Source organism: Miscanthus floridulus, chromosome 10, assembly GCF_019320115.1.
Source record: "Miscanthus floridulus cultivar M001 chromosome 10, ASM1932011v1, whole genome shotgun sequence".
NCBI lineage: Eukaryota > Viridiplantae > Streptophyta > Magnoliopsida > Poales > Poaceae > Miscanthus > Miscanthus floridulus.
The window spans coordinates 85,852,324-85,872,319 of record NC_089589.1 but is presented as its reverse complement, the minus strand read 5'-3'; the positions used below and the strand labels follow the sequence as shown (position 1 = coordinate 85,872,319).

Genomic DNA, 19,996 nt, shown 5'->3' with positions numbered 1-19,996 from the left:
TGCGATAGGTTTTAGCATATGGGTATTTGTAGGCATGTTACTATACACATTTTTGTATTGATTAGGTACTTCAAGGACAGAAGTCGTGTCTTCTTCAGAGTCATGGTCTTGGGCATTGTCATCATCTTCCTCATATGAAATGTCATTTAAGTCGCAATAGTTTAGATAAAGCAGTGGAATATTTCAAAGATTTTTGAAATTGGTCACAAGTACCTTGCCTAGCAAACAGGTATCCCTCATAATCTTCCTCATCATCTTCAAATATGTATCCCTCATCATCATCTGTTGCCATCACAAAGTTGGTATAACATAGGAAATAATAAATTATATCAAATATAGTCTAAGGAATGTTAAAATATCCTTTAATTACCACTGTCATCAAATAGTGGTTGCGTCGGTGTAGTTGTTGCATTCTGAATGCTTGGTCTACCGCTTTCTATCAATCATATAATGTTCATGGTTGGCATAGGTCTGACATGGTATTAGATCAATGAATGGGATATAGAGGGCATAGTATTTACCGTTGTTGATCACAGTTGACTGCGGTAAGGATGTGTTAACATCCATCAGGTCTTCAGTCATGCACTCACATCCATTAATAGATCCACTCATGTTAGCACCGATGCGACGCTCAAACAACGCATTACGACGGTTTAACAATTCATGTCTTTGCCCAGATGGAACACTGTGTCTATATGGCATATGGCCAGGCAGTATATCACCACATCCATCTTCATCCATGTCTTCATCAGCTGAAGGAATATAAAGATGTGTTGCATTGAAATCTAGGATAACCCAATCACTAGTGTTCGCCATGGATGCAAGTCTAGATGCTTCTGCTGTGGGCCACACAAACATAGGAATATATTGCGGGTTCTCCATGGCAATAGATTGTGGGTTTAGTGTAGCCTTCTTCTTTTCACTGTATCATCGTATTGCCACTTTCATTGCCTCTTTTACGCAATGGAGCTTTATTATTCAGCCTTTGTCGCTCGCGCCTATGCTGCCTTTGTTCAAGTGCCATGTTTGCATATGTCGCCTTATTCCTTGCGTGGCATGATTTGCTCTTTTGTTAACTCCCTCTTACATGAAACATCGCTATTGCTTATACTCGCAACTAAACCAATGGTGCATTGCGAATGAATTTGATCTTCCTATATGCCACGAGTGCCGTTGAATTCGATTTCACTACCCACAATGCATTGAATTGGCATTGCATGGTCACCTACAAACATTGTTTTCAACTAACTTTGTAGCGAAACAAGCAGGTGCTAGAAAATATACGCATTCAGGTGATAATAGCAAAAATTTAGTTACCTGGTAAATGAGTGGATATAGGTTCATCATCAATGTTGTGGGCATGGTGTGAGTCGTTCCTATGCAACCAATCGTTTGTTCCATTCGGATCTAAACTTTTCTTGTTTGATGCATCCTCACTGGCTACAAATTTTGACATAGCACATCACACACAAGAATCAACAGTAGTAATACTTGTATTATTATAAACACAAGTGTTTATGATCTACTCCCATTGTTCTTTTTAATCTGTCGTTGTCGCTCCTTCCTCTTGTGGTAAGCTTCTCGACGCTTTTTATTTTTTTTCTTCCCTTTTCTCTTGAGACATTTCTTGCCATTGGGCTCTATCCCTTTTCCTTTTGCGATCTCGGGCCATACATGCTGACAGTCATGAATTGTACGTGTTACATCATGTAATATTGATATATAAATATAATATTAATAATATTAAGATTATAAACAATGAGTTATAATGTAATGTAGTTACTAAATGATGTTTCGTAAGTGTACCTCCATCGGTTGTGTTGATCTTGTCTCCGAATGGTGTTCGCAACCGCTATTTTTCATTGGATGAAACCCTATAAACTGTAGAACATAGTTTTAATATTTATCAAGGAAGTGTCTATACAACATCCGGCTGTTTCAGTAAAACAAAACAACCGGCTATTTCAAGAGAAAGAAACAGCCGGATGATACTAAAAAAAATCTGGCTGTTTTGTTTCAGTAAAATAGCCGGGATTTGACATCCATTAGCATCAAAGGGCAGTAAAAAAAAAGAAAATTAAATCCAAATTGGTAGCAGTGAACAAAGAAAAAGAAAAGAAATACATGAAAAAAGTGACATAAAGAACAGACTCACATATGGAATTAGGAAAAATAGCTATCCATTGTGTTAATAAATGAACAGTGATAGCTGCTCTCAGAGTCTCAGTACAGGGGGTAGTGTTCTGCTATCATTGTGGTCCCTCCAAGATGCCGATCAAAATTGGTTAAGCATCTGAATCTCACAGAGGAGGGCCTTTCTCCTTTCATTTCCACTATGGTTTTCTCTACTAGGAACCTTACTGCATTGAGATCCTACACAAAGAGAGGTAACAAGCTTGGTTATAAAAAGATGCATTCAATCATACTAATTAGCTATGGAACAATTCAGACAATACACAAGGGCAATAAATGAGGATAAAAACCCTTTGTTTAAGAAACAAAACATTATAGCTAACATTGGTCAAGAGAACTAAATAACTCGGATAAAGAAACTGAACTTAAACCTGATTATGAAACTGAACCTGAACCTTTAATCAATAGAATGCAGTGAAACTAATAATATGCACTAAGCCTGAACCTGAAACATAAACCTAATTCCAAATCAGGTTTAGGTTCAAAAATGCACTAATGAGCTATTTATTCCAACATCTGAGTTTATATCAGTATATACAATTTAACATTTTTTAATGAGTTTCACATACTTCCAAAAAAACTAAACAAAAGCTTAAACTCAACTCAACTGCTGACCCAAAAACTGAACTCAAAAAAGAAAAAAGAAAAAAAAACTTATGAAACAAATGCAACTTATTAGAGTAGAATTTGCAGCAAGGAAATTCTGTAATTGAAGATTGACTAGACATATAACAGAACAAACAGCGACGAAGCCAGCGGGGGGGCTACCCGTGCTCCAGCCCCCCTACGGCCATGATTTACATGGAGCCCGGGCTTAGCCCGGGCTACCGCCATGAGGAGGAAGAAGAAGGCAAGGAGGGGCTAGAGGAAGAAGAAGAGGAAGCCAGCCCTGGCTTCGTCGATTCCTGGCTTCGTCGCTGAGAACAAACATAACTGTTATTGAAGATTGACTAGACATAAAACTGAACAGACATAACTGTTATTGAAGATTGACTAGACATATAACTGAAATGACATAACTGTAATTGAAGATTGAAATGAACTAGTAGACATTAAACTAAAGAGAGAATGAAACTGAACTGACATGATTGTAATTGAGATGAACAGAGTAAATAAAAAGCTCTAAATAAATATAACTTGAACTAAGAATGAAACTAAGAAATAAAGTAATAATGAAACTAAGACCCAAAAGACAACTGAAACTAACCCCCAACCCACGAATATCCCCCCCCCCAACCCCTCCCCCCTGCCGCGCAACCGCTCTCAGATTCGAACTCATTTTAGATTTCAGATTAAACAACAAAGAAAAAAAACAGCGCTGGGAAACATGGAAAACAACAATGAATCAAACAATAGACTAAAACTATGAATGAAGCAACAACTCAATAAACTGAAAGCACTGAACACAATTTTCTAAATTTAATTAAACTGACTAGGACTAAATCTTTCCTAAATTTGAATAAACTGACTAGCACTGAATCTTACTATAACAAAAACTAAATAAACTTACTATGACTACAAATGACTAAGACTAAAAACTAAAAATGAACAAAATAACTAAATCCAACATTAGAACTTCTCGGTTTACACTAAATAACCTGCTAAAACTAAATAACCTAAACTCTACAAGACTGACTAGAACTGAATCTCAATTTTTTAAATTTTAATTTATTTATTTTTCAAGTTCATTAGTCAGTCAGCCTAATTTTTTTTATTTATAGGGTTCTCTTTATACCTACAACTACTCAGATGATGTGAGGATAGTCCAGAAATCGTTCATCGGTGCCAATTCTGCCTACAAGCTTCATTTGTCAGATAAGGTTTTTCATCCTTGCATTTATTTTTTGTTTTACACTTCCTATGTACAGATAAAAACCTTATCTGACAAATGAAGCTTGTAGGCAGAATTGGCACCAATGAACGATTTCTGGACTATCCTCACATCATCTGAGCAGTTGTAGGTATAAAGAGAACCCTATAAATAAAAAAAAAATTAGGCTGACTGACTAATGAACTTGAAAAATAAATAAATTAAAATTTAAAAAAATTGAACAAGAATAAGAACAAAACATACCCCAACTTTTGGATAGAAAAAGTGTTTTTTCGACTGCCGAGGGTGAACATCCTCAAAAAAATAATGACACGTCCCGGAAACAAAATAGTTATCAACTTTGCCCCCAGGCTCAACGGTGTAAGGTCCTAATGGCTAGAGGGGGGGTTGAATAGCCTAATAAAATTTCTACAACAACACTTAACAAAGTGGTTAGACAATTATGAGGCGAAACAAGTGTTGCGCTAGCCTACTTAAAATACAAGCCACCTACCACAATTCTAGTTTAGATAGTGTCAATTCACACAATAGCAAAGACACTATTCTATGTTAGTGTGCTCTCAAAGACTAACTAAAGAGCCACACCAACCAAGCAAGCAAGCTCTCACAACTAGCTACACTAAAGAGCTTGTCAACTAGTTTGCGATAAAGTAAAGAGAGTGATTAGGATAGTTATACCGCCGTGTAGATGAAGTACCAATCAATCACAAAGATGAATAACAATAATGACCAATCACCTCGGAATCAATGATGAACACAATGATTTTTACTGAGGTTCACTTGCTTGCCGGCAAGCTAGTCCTCGTTGTGGCGATTCACTCACTTGGAGGTTCACGTGCTAATTGGCTTCACACGCCAAACCCTCAATAGGGTGCCGCACAACCAACACAAGATGAGGATCACACAAGCCACGAGCAATCCACTAGAGTACCTTTTGGCGCTCTGCTGGGAAAAGGTCAAGAACCCCTCACAATCACCACAATCGGAGCCGGAGACAATCACCACCTCTGCTCGACGATCCTCGCTGCTCCAAGCCGTCTAGGTGGCGGCAACCACTAAGAGTAACAAGCGAAACCCGCAGCGAAACACGATCACTAAGTGCCTCTAGATGCAATCACTCAAGCAATGCACTTGGATCACTCCCAATCTCACTATGATGATGAATCAATGATGTAGATGAGTGGGAGGGCTTTGGCTTAGCTCACAAGGTTGCTATGTCAATGAAAATGACCAAAGATGTAAGCCACAGCCGGCCACGGGGCTATAAATAGAGCCCCAATCAAATAGAGCCGTTATACCCCTTCACTGGGCAAAACGCGCTCTGACCAGACGTTCCGGTCATACTGACCGGACGCTGGCCCTCAGCGTCCGGTCGCCCGATGGATGCCACGCGTCACCAGCTTCAAACGCTGTTCGTCAGATTCCAACGGCTACGAAGCTGACCGGACGCTCTGATCAAAACTGACCGGACGCTGAAGCCCCAGCGTCCGGTCGTTTCCAGTAAGCTTCCCGAGGCATGTTTTTTCGACCGGACGCGTCCGGTCCACCTTGACCGGACGCAGACCAGCGTCCAGTGCTCAACCCTACCCACTGTGCCATCTGATAGCTCGACCAGGCGCAGCCTTTCAGCGTCCGGTCGCTGAGTGACCCAGCGTCCGGTCAGTAGACCGACGCCAGCATCATTTCGACCAACTCCATTTCAACTCTAACTTCTTCACCCTTGCTCAAATGTGCCAATCACCAAGAATTTTGCATCCGGCGCAATAGAAAATAGACATTTCATTTTTCCAAAAGCGCCGAATCCCGCCTCGCAAGCTCGGCGGGAGGGAGAGAGGGACCCAAACCCATCTCAACCCTGCAAACACCTTGTGCACATGTGTTAGCATATTTTCACAAATATTTTCAAGGGTGTTAGCACTCCACTAGATCCTAAATGCATATGCAATGAGTTAGAGCATCTAGTGGCACTTTGATAACCGCATTCCGATACGAGTTTCACCCCTCTTAATAGTACGGCTATCAAACCTAAATGTGATCACACTCTCTAAGTGTCTTGATCACTTAAAACAAAATAGCTCCTATGGTTTATACCTTTGCCTTGAGCTTTTTGTTTTTCTCTTTCTTTATTTCAAGTTTAAGCCCTTGATCATCGCCATGCCATCACCATTGTCATGCTATGATCTTCATTAGCTTCTTCTACTTGAAGTGTGCTACCTATATCATGATCACTTGATAAACTAGGTTAGCACTTAGGGTTTCATCAATTCACCAAAACCAAACTAGAGCTTTCAAACGGATTCGCCTAGTGAGGAATATGTCACACTGGTCAACAAAGAGAATTCGACTGCCTTCCAACTAAAAAAACAAAAGAGTCAGCGAAAAAAAAACATGATTGATAAAAGAGACAATACCAACAAAAAAAAGAAACTTAACTTACCCACTCCACTGGCTATGAGCAAGCCCACAGATTGCATTATAGTAACAAACCTCTTCTTCAGTTATAGGAAATCTCTGGCCAGATCCGGTCCTCATCCTATATCTGACCTCTTCAAGCTTAGGTCTCTTCTTGCACAGGGTCAGTAAGTTAAAAAAGGCACCTAAGGGAAAAAAATTACATTAGGATGCAACTGATCACCAAAATACAAAATGATATCCTCCTTAAATGATGATGAATCAGGAATAGCATTAGCTTGATCATGGCGAGATGTACTCCCTTCTTGCACAGGGTCATTATGCAGATTTATTTTCTTGGCCTCACAAAAACCAACAAACTCCTCCAGCAAATGAAGATTCGCAGATGACATGGAAGCCTGATAAACACAGAAAAAGCTAATAATGTATGAAAAAAGAGCTAATTCCATACTAGATTTATTTAAAAACAAAATAAAGAAACATACATTTCTAAAATAATTCACATAACGAAGAGCAGGGCCAACTCGATTGTTATCCTGCAGCCCGTGATTGCCGCAACAGGGGATTGCTCGTATGAGCCATGACCCTAAAAAACAAAATGATATCCATGAATTAAAAGTCAAACTAACAAAAGCAAGTGACTAATTTTCATTACTTGCTGCTGCTGCTGCTACACACATCCTACATGCGACGACGGCCTCTCTGAAAATCAACAGAGGCCGGCATCATCAGAAACTAACTAAAACTCTACAATAAAATAATACATCACTATTCTGGAAGATTAACACTAAAACTAAATCTATAACTGAAACTATGCAGCTTCAGAAACTAACTAAAACTCTACAATTAAATAACACATCACTATTCTGGAAGATTAACACTAAAACTGAATAGAAACTAAAAAATAAACCTATAACCTGAACAAAAAGATTGCAATGGTTCACACTGGTAGACTCTGAAGAAAACTAAAACTAAATCTAAAACTCAAACTATGCAGGATCAGAAACTAACTAAAACTCTACAATGAAATAATACATCACTATTCTGAAAGATTTACACTGAACTAAACATAGAATGTACTGGAAGACAATTCACTAGAACTAAACAAATAGTCAGCAAATCAACTTGAGCATATATAAACTATTCACTTGAACTGAACAGCAGAGAGGGAGAGGGGCAACGAACGGACTGCTTCCAGACAAAAGAACAGGCCACCAGGCGTAGTGGTGCTTGGGCGCCTGGAGCGTGCGGCTCCTGCTATGTGCGACTCCCTAGAGCCCGCGCCGGGGACACCACGCGCCCCGTCCTGGTGGTAAGCGACGATGGACGGAGCAGGCTGTGGTCCGCCAGGGACGCCCGCGCCCGTCGCGGTGACCAGCGACGGAGGCAGCAGCCGGGTGGCTAAGGGATCTTACACGCGACAGCGCAGACTCTCTCAAATCAATAGAGGCCGACGACGACTACTCCCTCCAATCGACGGCGGCTGCAACCCTCCCTGCGTCAGACTAGATCCACCGGCGCACAACGGGTGCGACAGTGGCGGGGATTTCTTCGGTACCAGCGAAATCCTCGAGAGACGACAGATACAAACAACGGTGACGCCAAAAGGAAACATGGGAAGGGGAACAAAGGAACTTAGCTCGCCGAAACCCTTGACAACGCCGGCCGCCGCACCGGAGCCGCCGTGAGTCGCCTCAACTCGGTTGCGGGGGGAGCCGAATCGAAAATGGGGGAATCGGGAAAGTGGGAAACGGCCGAGAAAATTCGGGCGCCACTACCAAGAAAGTCAAAAAAACCACGCTGGCCCACAGTCAGAAACTGAAGACGACGACAGAGCTGGGTGCCGCGCGCTAAGATGGATCGGACGATCGAAATGAAGACACACAAACAAAACGAACGGCCACAAAAACCGGCTATTTTGAGCAAATGAAACAAACCGGCTAATGTATATCATTTATCTTTATCAATTAGTCGGTTAGTAAACAGATGATGAGAATAGAATGGATGGTCACAAGCTGAATGGTAGGCCACAAAACACCGAACAACCAAGATATGGGCTGGATGGTCATAAGTTGAACGAAGCAAAAATAATAATAGTATTGCCAGGTGATTTATGGACTCAGATTGGGTAACGTTCCTTCAGCAAGTCACAGCGTAACGTGCAGCCCTATATCCCACGTTGAAACACCATCCGATGGCTGCCAGCTTTCTCCCACAAGATACTTTAGTTTTCCTCCGTGAAAGCTAGACGGGAGTGGCTGCTCGTTCGCGCGCGCTGCGCTGGTTTTTGGCAAGCTGCGCCGACCCGTGCCCCGGAGGGGCCGAGCCGTCGACCTGCATACAACGACGCCGGGACGCTGTTCAGCAGCGTCGCCGCCAGCCTGGGCCAAGCAGTCCTACGCTTACCTAAGCAGTATTGCGCCGCCGCCCGTGGTCGCTGTGCCTCAGGGAGCTCCTCCTCATGCTGCAGCGGTTCAAGGCACTTGTGGCCGACTGCGCTGCGCGCAGCCGCACGTTCCTGCTGCTCCAGTCGGACAAGGTGGCGGTGCGCGCGCGGGAGCTCCAGCACGACCTCGCCACGCTCCTCAACCTGCTCCCCGTCTAGGACCGCGCGGCGCCATCGGAGCTGGAGCTCAAGGCCGGCGTGCTCGCACTCATCCAGGAGGTGGAGCGGGAGATCGTGCCCGAGCGGGAGAGGCTGGAGGGCGTCCTGGAGGACGTGGGCATCAATGACTCCGCCAGCTGGCGACAAGATCGAGACACTGGAGCGGGAGATCGGCGACCGCGTCGCCGAGAGGTGGACGTCATCGATGATCGCCCTCGTCGGCCTCCTCCACTACGCCAAGTGCGTCCTCTTCAGTGCCGCCACGCCGCGGTCCGTGGACTCCAAGGTGGATCTCGACGACGGCGACGGCGACGATGACGCGGAGCCACCGTCGCCACCGCCGGACTTCCGGTGCCCCGTCTCCCTCGAGCTGATGGGCGACCCTGTCGTGGCTTCTAGGGGTCAGACGTACGACCGCGACTCCATCACGCGGTGGTTTGGCGCTGGCAAATCCACGTGCCCCAAGACCGGGCAGGTGCTGCCGAATCTGGAGTTCGTGCCCAACAAGGCGCTCAAGAACTTGATATCACGGTAGTGCCGGGAGAACGGCATCCCCATGGAGAGCAGCAATGAGTCTGGGAAAGCCGAGCCGGCGCCAGTGGTGGTAGGCGCGAACAAGGCCACGCTGAAGGCGGTGCGCATGATCGTGTCATTCCTCGTGAAGAAACTATCGGCCTCGTTCTCCCCCGAGGCGACCAAGCGCATGGTGCAAGAGATCCGGGAGCTGGCCAAGTCCGGGTCCGACAACCGCGCGTTCATCGGGGTGGCCGGCGCCGCGGGGCTCCTCGTGCCGCTGCTCCTGTCCGAGGGCTCGGCTCTCCAGCTCAACGCTGTCATGGCGCTGCTCAACCTCTCCATCCTGGAGGCCAACAAGAAGCGCATCATGCACGCGGAGGGCGCCGTGGACGCGCTCTGCCACGTGATGCGCTCAGGCACCACGTGGCACGCCAATGAGAACACCACGGCCACTGTGCTCAGCCTGGTGGCCGTCCACGCGTACCGCCGGTGGCTCAGCCGCAACCCGCGCAGCGTCGACAGCGTCGTGCGGCTCACGTGCACGGGGCCCTCCAGCACCAAGAAGGACGCGCTGGCGGCGCTCCTGTGCCTGTCCGCCAAGCGGGAGAACGTCCCGAGGATCGTCGAGGCCGACGTGGCGGAGGCGGCGCTGTCCGTGATGGGCAGCGAGGCGGAGGCCGTGGCCGTTGTGCTGGCGTCGCTAGCGAAGCACGGCGGCGCTGAGGTGGTCGTCGCGCTGGACGGCGCCGTGGTGCGGCTGGTGGCCGAGATGCGGCGCGGCACGGAGTGGTCGCGGGGCTGCGCGGCAGCCGCACTGGTGCTCCTGTGCCGGCGCGCGGGCGCCGCCGCGGCGTCGTAGGTGGTGGCAGTCCTGGGCGTGGAATGGGCCATCTGGGAGCTGCTGGGCACCGACACGGACCGCGCGCGCCGCAAGGCCGCGTTGCTGGCGGCGGCGGCGAGAAGTGGGCACGGGTCGGCGCAGCGCGCGCGAACGAGCAGCCACTCCCGCCTAGCTTTCACGGAGGAAAACTAAAGTATCTTGTGGGAGAAAGCTGGCAGCCGTCGGATGGTGTTTCAACGTCGGATATAGGGCCGCACGTTACGCTGTGACTTGCTGAAGGAACGTTACCCAATCTGAGTCCGTGATTTATAGAGGATTGATGGTATTATCAGGACTGCACATACGCTTGGTCAGAACGAATGAAAACATTGCAACCAGGCCTGTTTGGTTCTAGGGACCAGAGATTAGAGATTAAAATAGGACTAAAAGAGGGATTAAATAACATGTTTGGTTTCAGGGACTAAAAAGGACTAAAGGGCTGAACAAAGACTAAAATATCATTCTTCTTCCTTTGGACACAGGTGAGGGAGGTGAGAGAGGGAGGGATAAGGGCTATAAAGTTGGTCCATTTATCCTAAAAAAACTCTCCCAAGAGACTAGTGGACTAGAGACTAAGGGCATGTTTGGATGTTGCCTCCCAGGCAGCTCAGACGCGAGGCAGCGTCCCCAGGCGTTCGATTTCGATCACCTGGGGCTGCGATCGCTTGCCTGGCAGGCAAGCCTAGGCGAGGGCGGCATCCAAACATGCCCTAAAAGTCCCTCCAGTAGTCTCTCCTATTTGGTTAAAAGGGACTAAAAGAGACTAAAAAGTAGCAGGGCCGTGCCGGTGGGCGTGCAAGCTATGCGTTCAGCCCCAAATTCCAAGAGGCTCCAAAAATTATGGCGCATTAAGCCCTGCTGACTTTCAGATTATTCCTGATGTTGCGTCTCTTCCTATATTGCGCTACCTGAATCGATCTACGTCGATTTGTCTCCCTGGCTCTCCCGTAGTCCCATCCTGGCTACCCCGTGTCTTCCGTTTTCATGATCAAGCAAGCTGGCGCATGGCATCTATATACAGTAATCCATCTCCACGGCTCTCTCATCCTGGCTTCACTGTCTCTCTATCTCCATGATCAAGCAAGCTGCAAGCCAGATGGAGGTCTGGAGGCTAGCGCCAGGTGTAGGTCACAAGGGGTAAATTCCTTATTCCTAAAGACCTGAACTCGTGGAAGGTAATTATCTAATTGACTAATTATCTTATATTTATCAATACAAATATTTCTTTATGTTAATGAATAATTACTCGTTGCTATAAGTAGATGCAGAACTGTTGTATTGCGCAAAACGGTCGATGGTGCATACACTCACATCCGATAAAAAAACACAAATTACTACTCTCTTTATTTTTTTTGTGAGGATCACAAATTACTACTCAACAAGTGAAAACAAGTCTTTTTATTTCAATTCTGTTAAAAAATTTAAAGAACACTAAGAGAATGATATTGTGTTCAAATAAAAATTATGCAATCACAAAATAAATAGGTATGATTTTTTATTTATCGCATTGCTATGTATGTATATATCATTTTATTTTTTAAGGCCTCTTTTAGAATTTGGAACAATGCCTCGAATTTTGACGACACGGCACTGAAAAGTAGTCTCTAGTTTCTGGTCGCATGGAACAAACGGGCCCTATAAACTCATTGCAACTAAATTCACGGACAATATTGGAAGTTTTTTTTAGTTATTATAGAAGAGAAGAGATGACCTTTTTTTTCCTTCTCAGCATAGTACACAAACCCTTGCACTATGTTGTGTGGTCCTACCCATAAGTGTCACATCTTTTATTTTCCGGCACCTGGTTCCTGCCCTTCTTTCCTATCCCCACTCTGTTCCTCTCCCATCTCACACTCTCACTCCGCCTCCCCTCCGATGACGGGATATCTAACTATTTGCCACTCTTATGGTGGCTGCCTCTCCATTTGTCAACTTTATCGTGCCAATTACAAAATTACCCGAGAAAACAGTAACCACACTAATATTTTGCCATTTTCGCTGACGTGTCATGCCATATCAGCGCGCCAGCATGGAAGTTAATGCCTCCGTCTCCGCTGACCAACGGCGCCCGCAACTGTTCGTCAGCTCCCCCTCCTCCACGCTGCCGTCCACCTTCGCCGCGAGCCTGCCGTTGTACGCTTCGATCAGCTCGTTCGCCTCCTCCACGCAGCTTGCCCGTTAGCTTCCCTCTCTGCTACTCACTGCTAGCGCCGCCCATGACCAGCTTCGCGCAGGTGTATGGGACACCCTTCATCGACGCCGCCACAACGCCCATCACCCCGTCGGGCGTGCTAGCGCCGCCCATGACCGGCTTCGCGCAGCAGGCGGAGAAGGAGAAAGTCGGCATGTCCGGCACCGTCATGAGCGGGTTCCGCCCCGACGCCGTGCCCGTGTACCGCGAGCTGGTGAAGGAGTTCGCCGTGTGCGACCGGTGGTTCGCGTCGAACCCGGCGTCGACGCAGCCCAACCGGCTGTTCGTGCACTCCGCCACCTCCCACGGCCTCGTCAGCAACGACACCAAGGCGCTGGTGGCGGGGCTCCCACAGCGGACCATCTTCGACGTGCTCCACGACGAGGGCTTCTCCTTCGGCATCTACTACCAGTACCCGCCGTCGACGCTCTTCTACCGGAACCTTCGGCAGCTCAAGTACGCGGGCAGCTTCCACGCCTTCGACCTCGACTTCCGGCGTCACTGCCGGGAGGGGAAGCTGCCCGGCTACGTCGCCGTGGAGCAGCGCTACTTCGACCTGGAGATCCTCCCGGGGAACGACGACCACCCGTCCCATGACGTGGCCGAAGGCCAGCGGTTCGTCAAGGAGGTGTACGAGGCGCTGCGGTCGGGGCCGCAGTGGGAGGAAACTCTCCTCGTCGTCACCTACGACGAGCACGGCGGGTTCTACGACCACGTACCCACGCCTGCCGGCGCCGGCGTCGTGCCCAGCCCCGACGGCATCGTCAGCGCCGCGCCTTTCTTCTTCGGCTTCGACCACCTCGGCGTCCGCGTCCCGACGCTGCTCGTGTCGCCGTGGATCGAGCCCGGGACCGTGCTGCATAGGCTGTCGGGGCCATACCCGACGTCGGAGTTCGAGCACTCCTCCATCCCGACCACCGTCAAGAAGCTCTTCAACCTCTTCAACCTTAGGAGCTTCCTCACCAAGCGCGACGCCTGGGCCGGCACCTTCGACTGCTTCCTCACGCGCAAGAAGAAGGTACTGATAACTGGGTTCCACTAGCAAAGAGATGGGGACTGACGGGAGCTGCTCGCGCTGTTTAGCTGGGCAGACGGGGATGTCAAGTTCCATGCTGGCACGCTGAAGTGGCGTGCCACGTCAATGAAAATGGCAAAATATTAGCAAGGTTACTGTTTTCTCGGACAATTTTGTAATTGACGTGATAAAGTTACCGCACTAAGAAGCAGCCACCGGTGGCAAATAGTTAGATCTCCCTCCGATGACGGGCCCTCCACCGTAGCCGGCCTCATCCCCTCCACCTCCCTCGCCCGCGACCCCTAGGCCGCTGCCGTTCGAGCTCGCCACAAGGAGCTCCGTTTGCTTGTGCACAGGAAGATCCACCGCTGCTCTTCGCCCCTCTCCTCCAAGCACTGCTCCAGGGGATCCAAGAAGTGCTCGAGAAGGTAAGCTGCAAGCCTCTTCTGCTCTCTGATCCGATCAGCAGCAACAGCCTGCATCTTGGCTCTTCACGAATGCTTAGTCCTCATGGTCAAATACTAGTAGGTGCATATATATATTTTGAATTCCTTTGCATCCTGAAATCATAGTGTGGTGTAGTTAATATAGTTAGTTTAGATGTTGATCCTTCAATTTCAGGTGTCCTATAATTTTGTTGTTACATTCAAACTCCAAAACAGGATGAATGTGTTCTTATGTAGAGATCCAGAGCCACTCGCAACGGAGCAGGAGTGGCTAGGCTGCAGCAGCGGCAGTAACCGCCGGGGAGTTGCTCGGCTGCTGCGGTGGTGGCAGTGGACGGCTCTCGCATCTCTGTCCCTAGTCGACTGCGGCCCGAGCGCTCCTCTCCCCATAGAAGCAACCGAGAGGCTTTGAGCGCTCTCTGTAGTATCAAAAGGTATGCTGCTTTTCTCTAGGAAAACAACTTGAATGGAACCTGTTTATAGCTTCCATGTTCTGTTAATATTTGTAACAAAAATGTTATTGTTCATGCTCACAGATATTCAGATACCTGCAATTTTTTTTCCATCCACTAAATGGAACATGTATTTAGCTTCCATCTTAAAACTTGCAAGCGATTTGATGAATGCAAAGGCTCCAGTGTCAACATACAGGCTTTTGTGCAATTGAGTTATAATTTTTTCCATGTTTATATTGCGTTAGATTTTATGTGTGATTTGAATATACTCTGTTTATAGAGCTTAGATGGCATGTCTTCTCAAGTTTGTGCATAGGCAGGGCATCTTCCATGTTATCTTCATGTCTTCAACCACTGAACTTCTCTGTTATATAGAGGCATAGAGCTGTGTATTGCTACTGCTAGCGTGCGAACATAGGCTAGATACAAACCAATGTATGGTAGGTAAATGAAGAAATTACAAAGGCTAATTGTTTGTCCGATTCAAAGTGAATGCCATTTAGGACATTACATGTTTGATAAGGTGGATCTTTGATCAACAATTACGAGGGGCCTAATCCCTATCATAGGATAAGCACATTCATTATGTGGTCTATTCGTACTTACACTTGGATACTTAGAAGAGAAGATAATGTCCCTAGAATATTATTTTGCGCGAAAATGCAGGCTTACCTTTTTAGCCTAATCTATTTAGACTGCTTTATTTTACAATTATAGCGCTCAACAATTAGGCCTCTTGTTCTAAAACTTCTAATGGACGTGAACTTTGCAAATAATAATAAATATTCAAAATTTGCCTTTCCATACATGCCTTGTAGGAGCAGGTTGAGATGGCAAACATACAGTCTTAGAAGTTGTAACTATTGTTCTTGATCTGCCGCCACCAAAGCCTGGTTCAATGTATGGACTCACTTCTGTTGATATGGTATCTGCTTCTGATCCAAAGTCTGCAATGGCACTCCAAAGATTAGTTCAAGCTGCTATATAAAGAACAAAATTTCCAGTTGGTTAATTTTCTCATATTGAGGTGTGGCCTTGAAACAACAACAGATTGATGTTTGGTCCTGTAACTAAAAGGTTTGGTTTAAGGAGAAAATGCTAATTATACTGCATCTTAGTATACCTGGGAGTCTGCAAAGCCGCTAGGTACCTGCACTAATGATGCTAGATGCTGATAAAATGGTTTGTGCAGCAGGGTCCTGTAATCCTAGACTTGCTAGCGCTCTGACGAAGCTGCAAATGTGTGCATTTAGTGAAGCTGGGAGGCAGGGCCCTTTGCAAAAGGACAAACTCTTTTCTTTATTGTTCAAAAAGAACGTGTCATTATGGGGTGTCATAGTATGACACTGTGACATCTTATTTGATGGTTTCTGTTTTTTCTCTCACTGTACTGTTAAGCTTGTAGATCCGCATTGCTGCTGTCCAAGCTATAACTACCATTGCAATAAGGTTTAGTAAACCTTGTAGACTGAAGATATATGAATTTCTTCATGCTTTGGCTCTTGGTGGTGTGCAGCCAATCTTTTTCAGAATTGCAGCTAAGTAATGGGGAAAATCGAGGTGCCAGTGGTACTGGTCTTGGATATGTTATAAACCCAATGCTTAAGGTCCTAGATGAAATGTATAGAGCTCAAGATGATCTTGCCAGGTATATGTGACACTAAAACTTCTCATGGCTGCTGTACAGAAGTCTTGAAGTGGCCTCATTTTTTTTTTTCTGCCTTGTTTCTGTAGAGACATTCACCAGCATGATAATCGCAAACTGGAATGGAGGGATGAGGAACTTAAGAAACTTTATTGAACCCATGGGAGGCATCTGGATTTTGTTTCTTTGTTCTGTTTGTTTTAAGGGCTAAATACTTGTCTCTTGGTCCTACCAAGTATGTACTATTATAATTATTGAGGGAGCAATCATCTTCTAGTGTATAATTGCTTTTGATCTTCATTATATTTTCATTGCTATTGAACTGGCAATGTAGGATGTTGATTACGGGAGAAGGTCGATGTGATTATATCAGAATGGATGAGCTATATGCTTCTCTATGAGGGTTTTTTTTTCGACGTGGTTCCTTTTTATTGCATTTCAATGTGCTCTTACTTTTGCTGCGAAGTGTCCTATTTACTGGTTCAAGTCATTTACTAATTTGAACATGATTTTGTGGTCAGGTTAATGAACTCAATTTGATTATCTGTGAACCTGGTGCTGTTTATTTGCATGTTAGATTTTCTTTGGCTTACTGCAAATAAAAAGGTTGTCACTGAAGAAGGGGGTATTGTCAATAATAAGAGAAAATTAATGCAGTTTGGTTTGCCAAGAAATTTATGTTTTTATTATTTGTTCCAGTTACAACCTTTCATTTGTTTTTACAATCTACGTTGCTCAGAACTACGTCCCAAACATAAAAAAAGCGAGAATACTTGATCACCTGGATGACAGTGTTGATGATGTTTGCTGATCGACAGGAGGAACAGATCGTTCAGACTTCTGCGCCCACAGTAATAGATGGCGGGGTTTGGAGATCAGGAGGAACAGGTTTGAGGTCAGGACTCCAGCTTGCAGGCGAAAGGCAATGATGGCTTGGGGGATCTGGAGGAACAGGTACATTGCTCAGAACTATCAGCCTGTTCGCTTGGTCGTATTTGGTTTATAAGCCAAACCAGCCCAAACGAACAGAACGGTATGTCCCAAACATAAAAAAGAGAGAATAATTAGATCACCTGGATTATAGTGTTTGCTGATGTTTGCTGATTGACAGGAGGAACAGATCGTTCCCGAGGTTAGAACTTCTGCGCCTGCAGAATAGATGGCGGGGTTTGGTGATCAGGAGGAACAGGTTTGACGTCAGGACTCCGGCGTTGCAGGCGATGGCCTCGAGGCGACGATGGTTTGGGGGATCTGGAGGAACAGCGATGGTGGCCGAGAAACAGACGGCTGGAAGCGATGATCGTGGGGTTGATTTTTGTAACCCAATCCTTTTATCCACGTGTAATTTATTGATTCCCATATGGAACTCGTGCATGCATGGCTAACGCGATTTTCAAATTAAGCAATTATTATAATAATATATGCAATATAATTTATGAAAAGGTAAAAAAGAATAAAAGCAAAATTAGAAAAAGAAGAGAGTGATAAACTCCTTACGTACCAAAATAAATCAACGTACTGAAAAATAAAAAAAAAATGCTTTAGTATGACAATCAGTGGAAGTATTTTCTTTCTGAATTTTGTATGTCCATAGCAGATTATTTAATTGTTCTAATCTCATCGCAGATAAATAGTATGTCAGACTAAAAGAAGTTCACCTTAGGGTCCCGTAGTTGTAGGTAGATAATAATTTCTGCAAGTTCACTCTAGATAGTTGTGATGAACAAAGTTGTTACACTATGAACTTGATTTCACGTGATCACTTCCAAACTTGAATTATGTTCTAACTGAACAAGAATCATAAGGACAGATCTAGCTACAAATATACAGCGTGTTTGGATCAGGGAATGGAACCATGCGAAGGCATCCGAACCTAAATGCAACGTTCGGTTTGGTGGAGGGAACGGTCCATCCGTCACCAGGTCAAGCTCTCTGCTAGTGTAAAGGAGTCATCGACTCGTTCCTTGAAAAACGGTCGGACCGTGAGCGCTATTCCACGATTCAAACATCCCCAGGTCATCATCCGAACCACATAGGAATGATTTCATGCCGGATGCGTTGGTCCCGAACATGGCCATTCCTCAATCCAAACACGCTGTGACGCTGGTAATGTTATGAATATCTCGCATAAAGCTAAAATAATTTAATTTGGAATTTCTGTGCTCATAAAAATATAGAAAAATAAAATTTTTCATTAAATTAAAATTTATCATAAGGTAGCAACATGCTTGTGCATATATGACGGTGCATTTGTTTCTTTGAATGGTGTGGATTTGATTCAAATTGAAAATATTCCAAGGTGCTTTTGGAGTTGGCTTTGAAGTAAAAGAACAGAAAAATAGGAAATAAAAGAATTTAAAAAGTTGTAAAATTTATTTTTGAAAGTCTACCAAAATTGTTCATTTTGAATTGAATTGAAAAGTGTATTTTAAATCATATTTATACTTAATTCGGTTCATATTTGAATTTGTTTTGAATTAAGAAAAGAAAAAGGATTTGGAAAAAGAAAAGAAGAAAACTTTGCCTTTCTCTTATTAGGCCCGAGTGGCCCGCTTCTCTTTTTCTTCCGCGGCCCAGCATTCTCCTCCCGCGGGCCGTCCTTCTCCTTCCGCTTGGTCCTGCGCCCTGCACGCTCCCGTCCCGCATGGCCCGCATCCTGCGTGGCTTTGCTTTCCCTCGCGCTGGCCCATCTCCCGTGCCCACTCCGCACGGCCCAGCAGTGCCGCCAGCCTAGGTCTACGACGCGTTGCGCCGTTCTCCTCTTCTCCACCCCATTGACGTGCCTGGTGAAAGGGTCGAGATGGCGACTAGAGGGGGGGTGAATAGTCCTTTTAAAAAAAACTTAATCGCGTTGGCTAACCGAAACAAGTGCGGAATTAGAACTATCGGTCTAGCCAAGACTACACCCCTCTATCTATGTTCACTAGCACCTTGCAAAGATACTAATCAAGCAACAAAAGTGCCGGGCTAGCTAGAGCTATCCTAACCAATTCTAGAAGCAAGGTCACACAAACCTATGCCACTAGTACTTTAAGCTACAAGGAAGCTCCTACATATGCTAGTAAGAAAAAGCACAAAGCCAACTAAGCTCACTAGCAATGCTCAATAACAAGGCAACCAATGCCGAATTAGAGAGCGCAATTACTTAGCTACACAAACTAAGTAATGTGACTAACAAGGTTACACAAACCAAATTAGCCACGCAAGGGAGCTACTTCTATGCTACACAAGCAAGAAGATAATTAGTAAGCTACACAAGCTAACTAATTACTAAAGCAACAACACAAGCTCAATGTATATGAAAGTAATTGCAAGCTTGTGTAACGGGGATACAAACCAACGGGAAGAACAAGGTTGACACGATGATTTTTCTCCCGAGGTTCACGTGTTTGCCAACACGCTAGTCCCCGTTGTGTCGACCGCTCACTTGGTGGTTCGGTGGCTAATTGACATCACCCGCTAAGCCCGCACGTCGGGCGCCACAAGAACCTACCCTGGAAGTGAGGGTAGCTTAATGACATGCTTTACTAAAGTTGCTCTTCGTGGCTCCCGCGGGGCGAGCACAATGCCCCTCACAAAGCACTTCTCCGGAGCACCGCACAAGCTTCTTGCGGGCTTCGACGGAGACCACCACCAAGCCATCGAGGAGGTGGCAACCTCCAAGAGTAACAAGCACCACCGGCTTGCAACTCGATCACCTAGTGCCACTCGATGCAACCTCACGATGCAATCGCACTAGAATCGATCACTCACACAATCGGATGATCACTATCAAGTATGTGTGAGATGGAGGGCTCCCAAGCACTA

At 45.7% G+C, this 19,996-nt stretch overlaps 1 protein-coding gene, 2 long non-coding RNA genes and 1 pseudogene across 10 annotated transcripts; 3 read left to right on the top strand and 1 right to left on the bottom strand.

Annotated features, from left to right (window-relative positions):
* Positions 1–1,051: 1,051 nt before the first annotated feature.
* Positions 1,052–15,494, bottom strand: LOC136486830 (uncharacterized). The gene is made up of 4 exons (XR_010766983.1): positions 15,388–15,494; positions 1,807–1,881; positions 1,318–1,677; positions 1,052–1,225 (listed from the first exon to the last, which is right to left on the bottom strand). It is a non-coding gene; the product is annotated as an uncharacterized lncRNA (long non-coding RNA).
* LOC136487223 (U-box domain-containing protein 16-like) lies at positions 7,759–10,590 on the top strand (annotated as a pseudogene).
* On the top strand, positions 12,654–13,670 carry LOC136487222 (non-specific phospholipase C4-like). Its single transcript, XM_066484344.1, has one exon. It carries the CDS (start codon positions 12,654–12,656, stop codon positions 13,668–13,670), a length of 1,017 nt encoding a protein of 338 aa, XP_066340441.1.
* Positions 13,899–17,592, top strand: LOC136486828 (uncharacterized). 8 transcript variants are annotated; one of them, XR_010766981.1, is made up of 6 exons: positions 13,899–14,071; positions 14,306–14,523; positions 15,369–15,444; positions 16,061–16,192; positions 16,279–17,143; positions 17,301–17,592. It is a non-coding gene; the product is annotated as an uncharacterized lncRNA (long non-coding RNA). The 8 variants fall into 8 exon arrangements; XR_010766978.1 differs by having other exon boundaries at positions 15,363–15,444; XR_010766979.1 differs by having other exon boundaries at positions 15,363–16,192; positions 16,279–16,424; positions 16,524–17,143.
* Positions 17,593–19,996: the final 2,404 nt, after the last annotated feature.

Bases quoted from the DNA above. Each gene is read 5' to 3' on its own strand.
- LOC136487222 (XM_066484344.1), top strand. From the start codon at position 12,654: ATGACCAGCTTCGCGCAGGTGTATGGGACACCCTTCATCGACGCCGCC.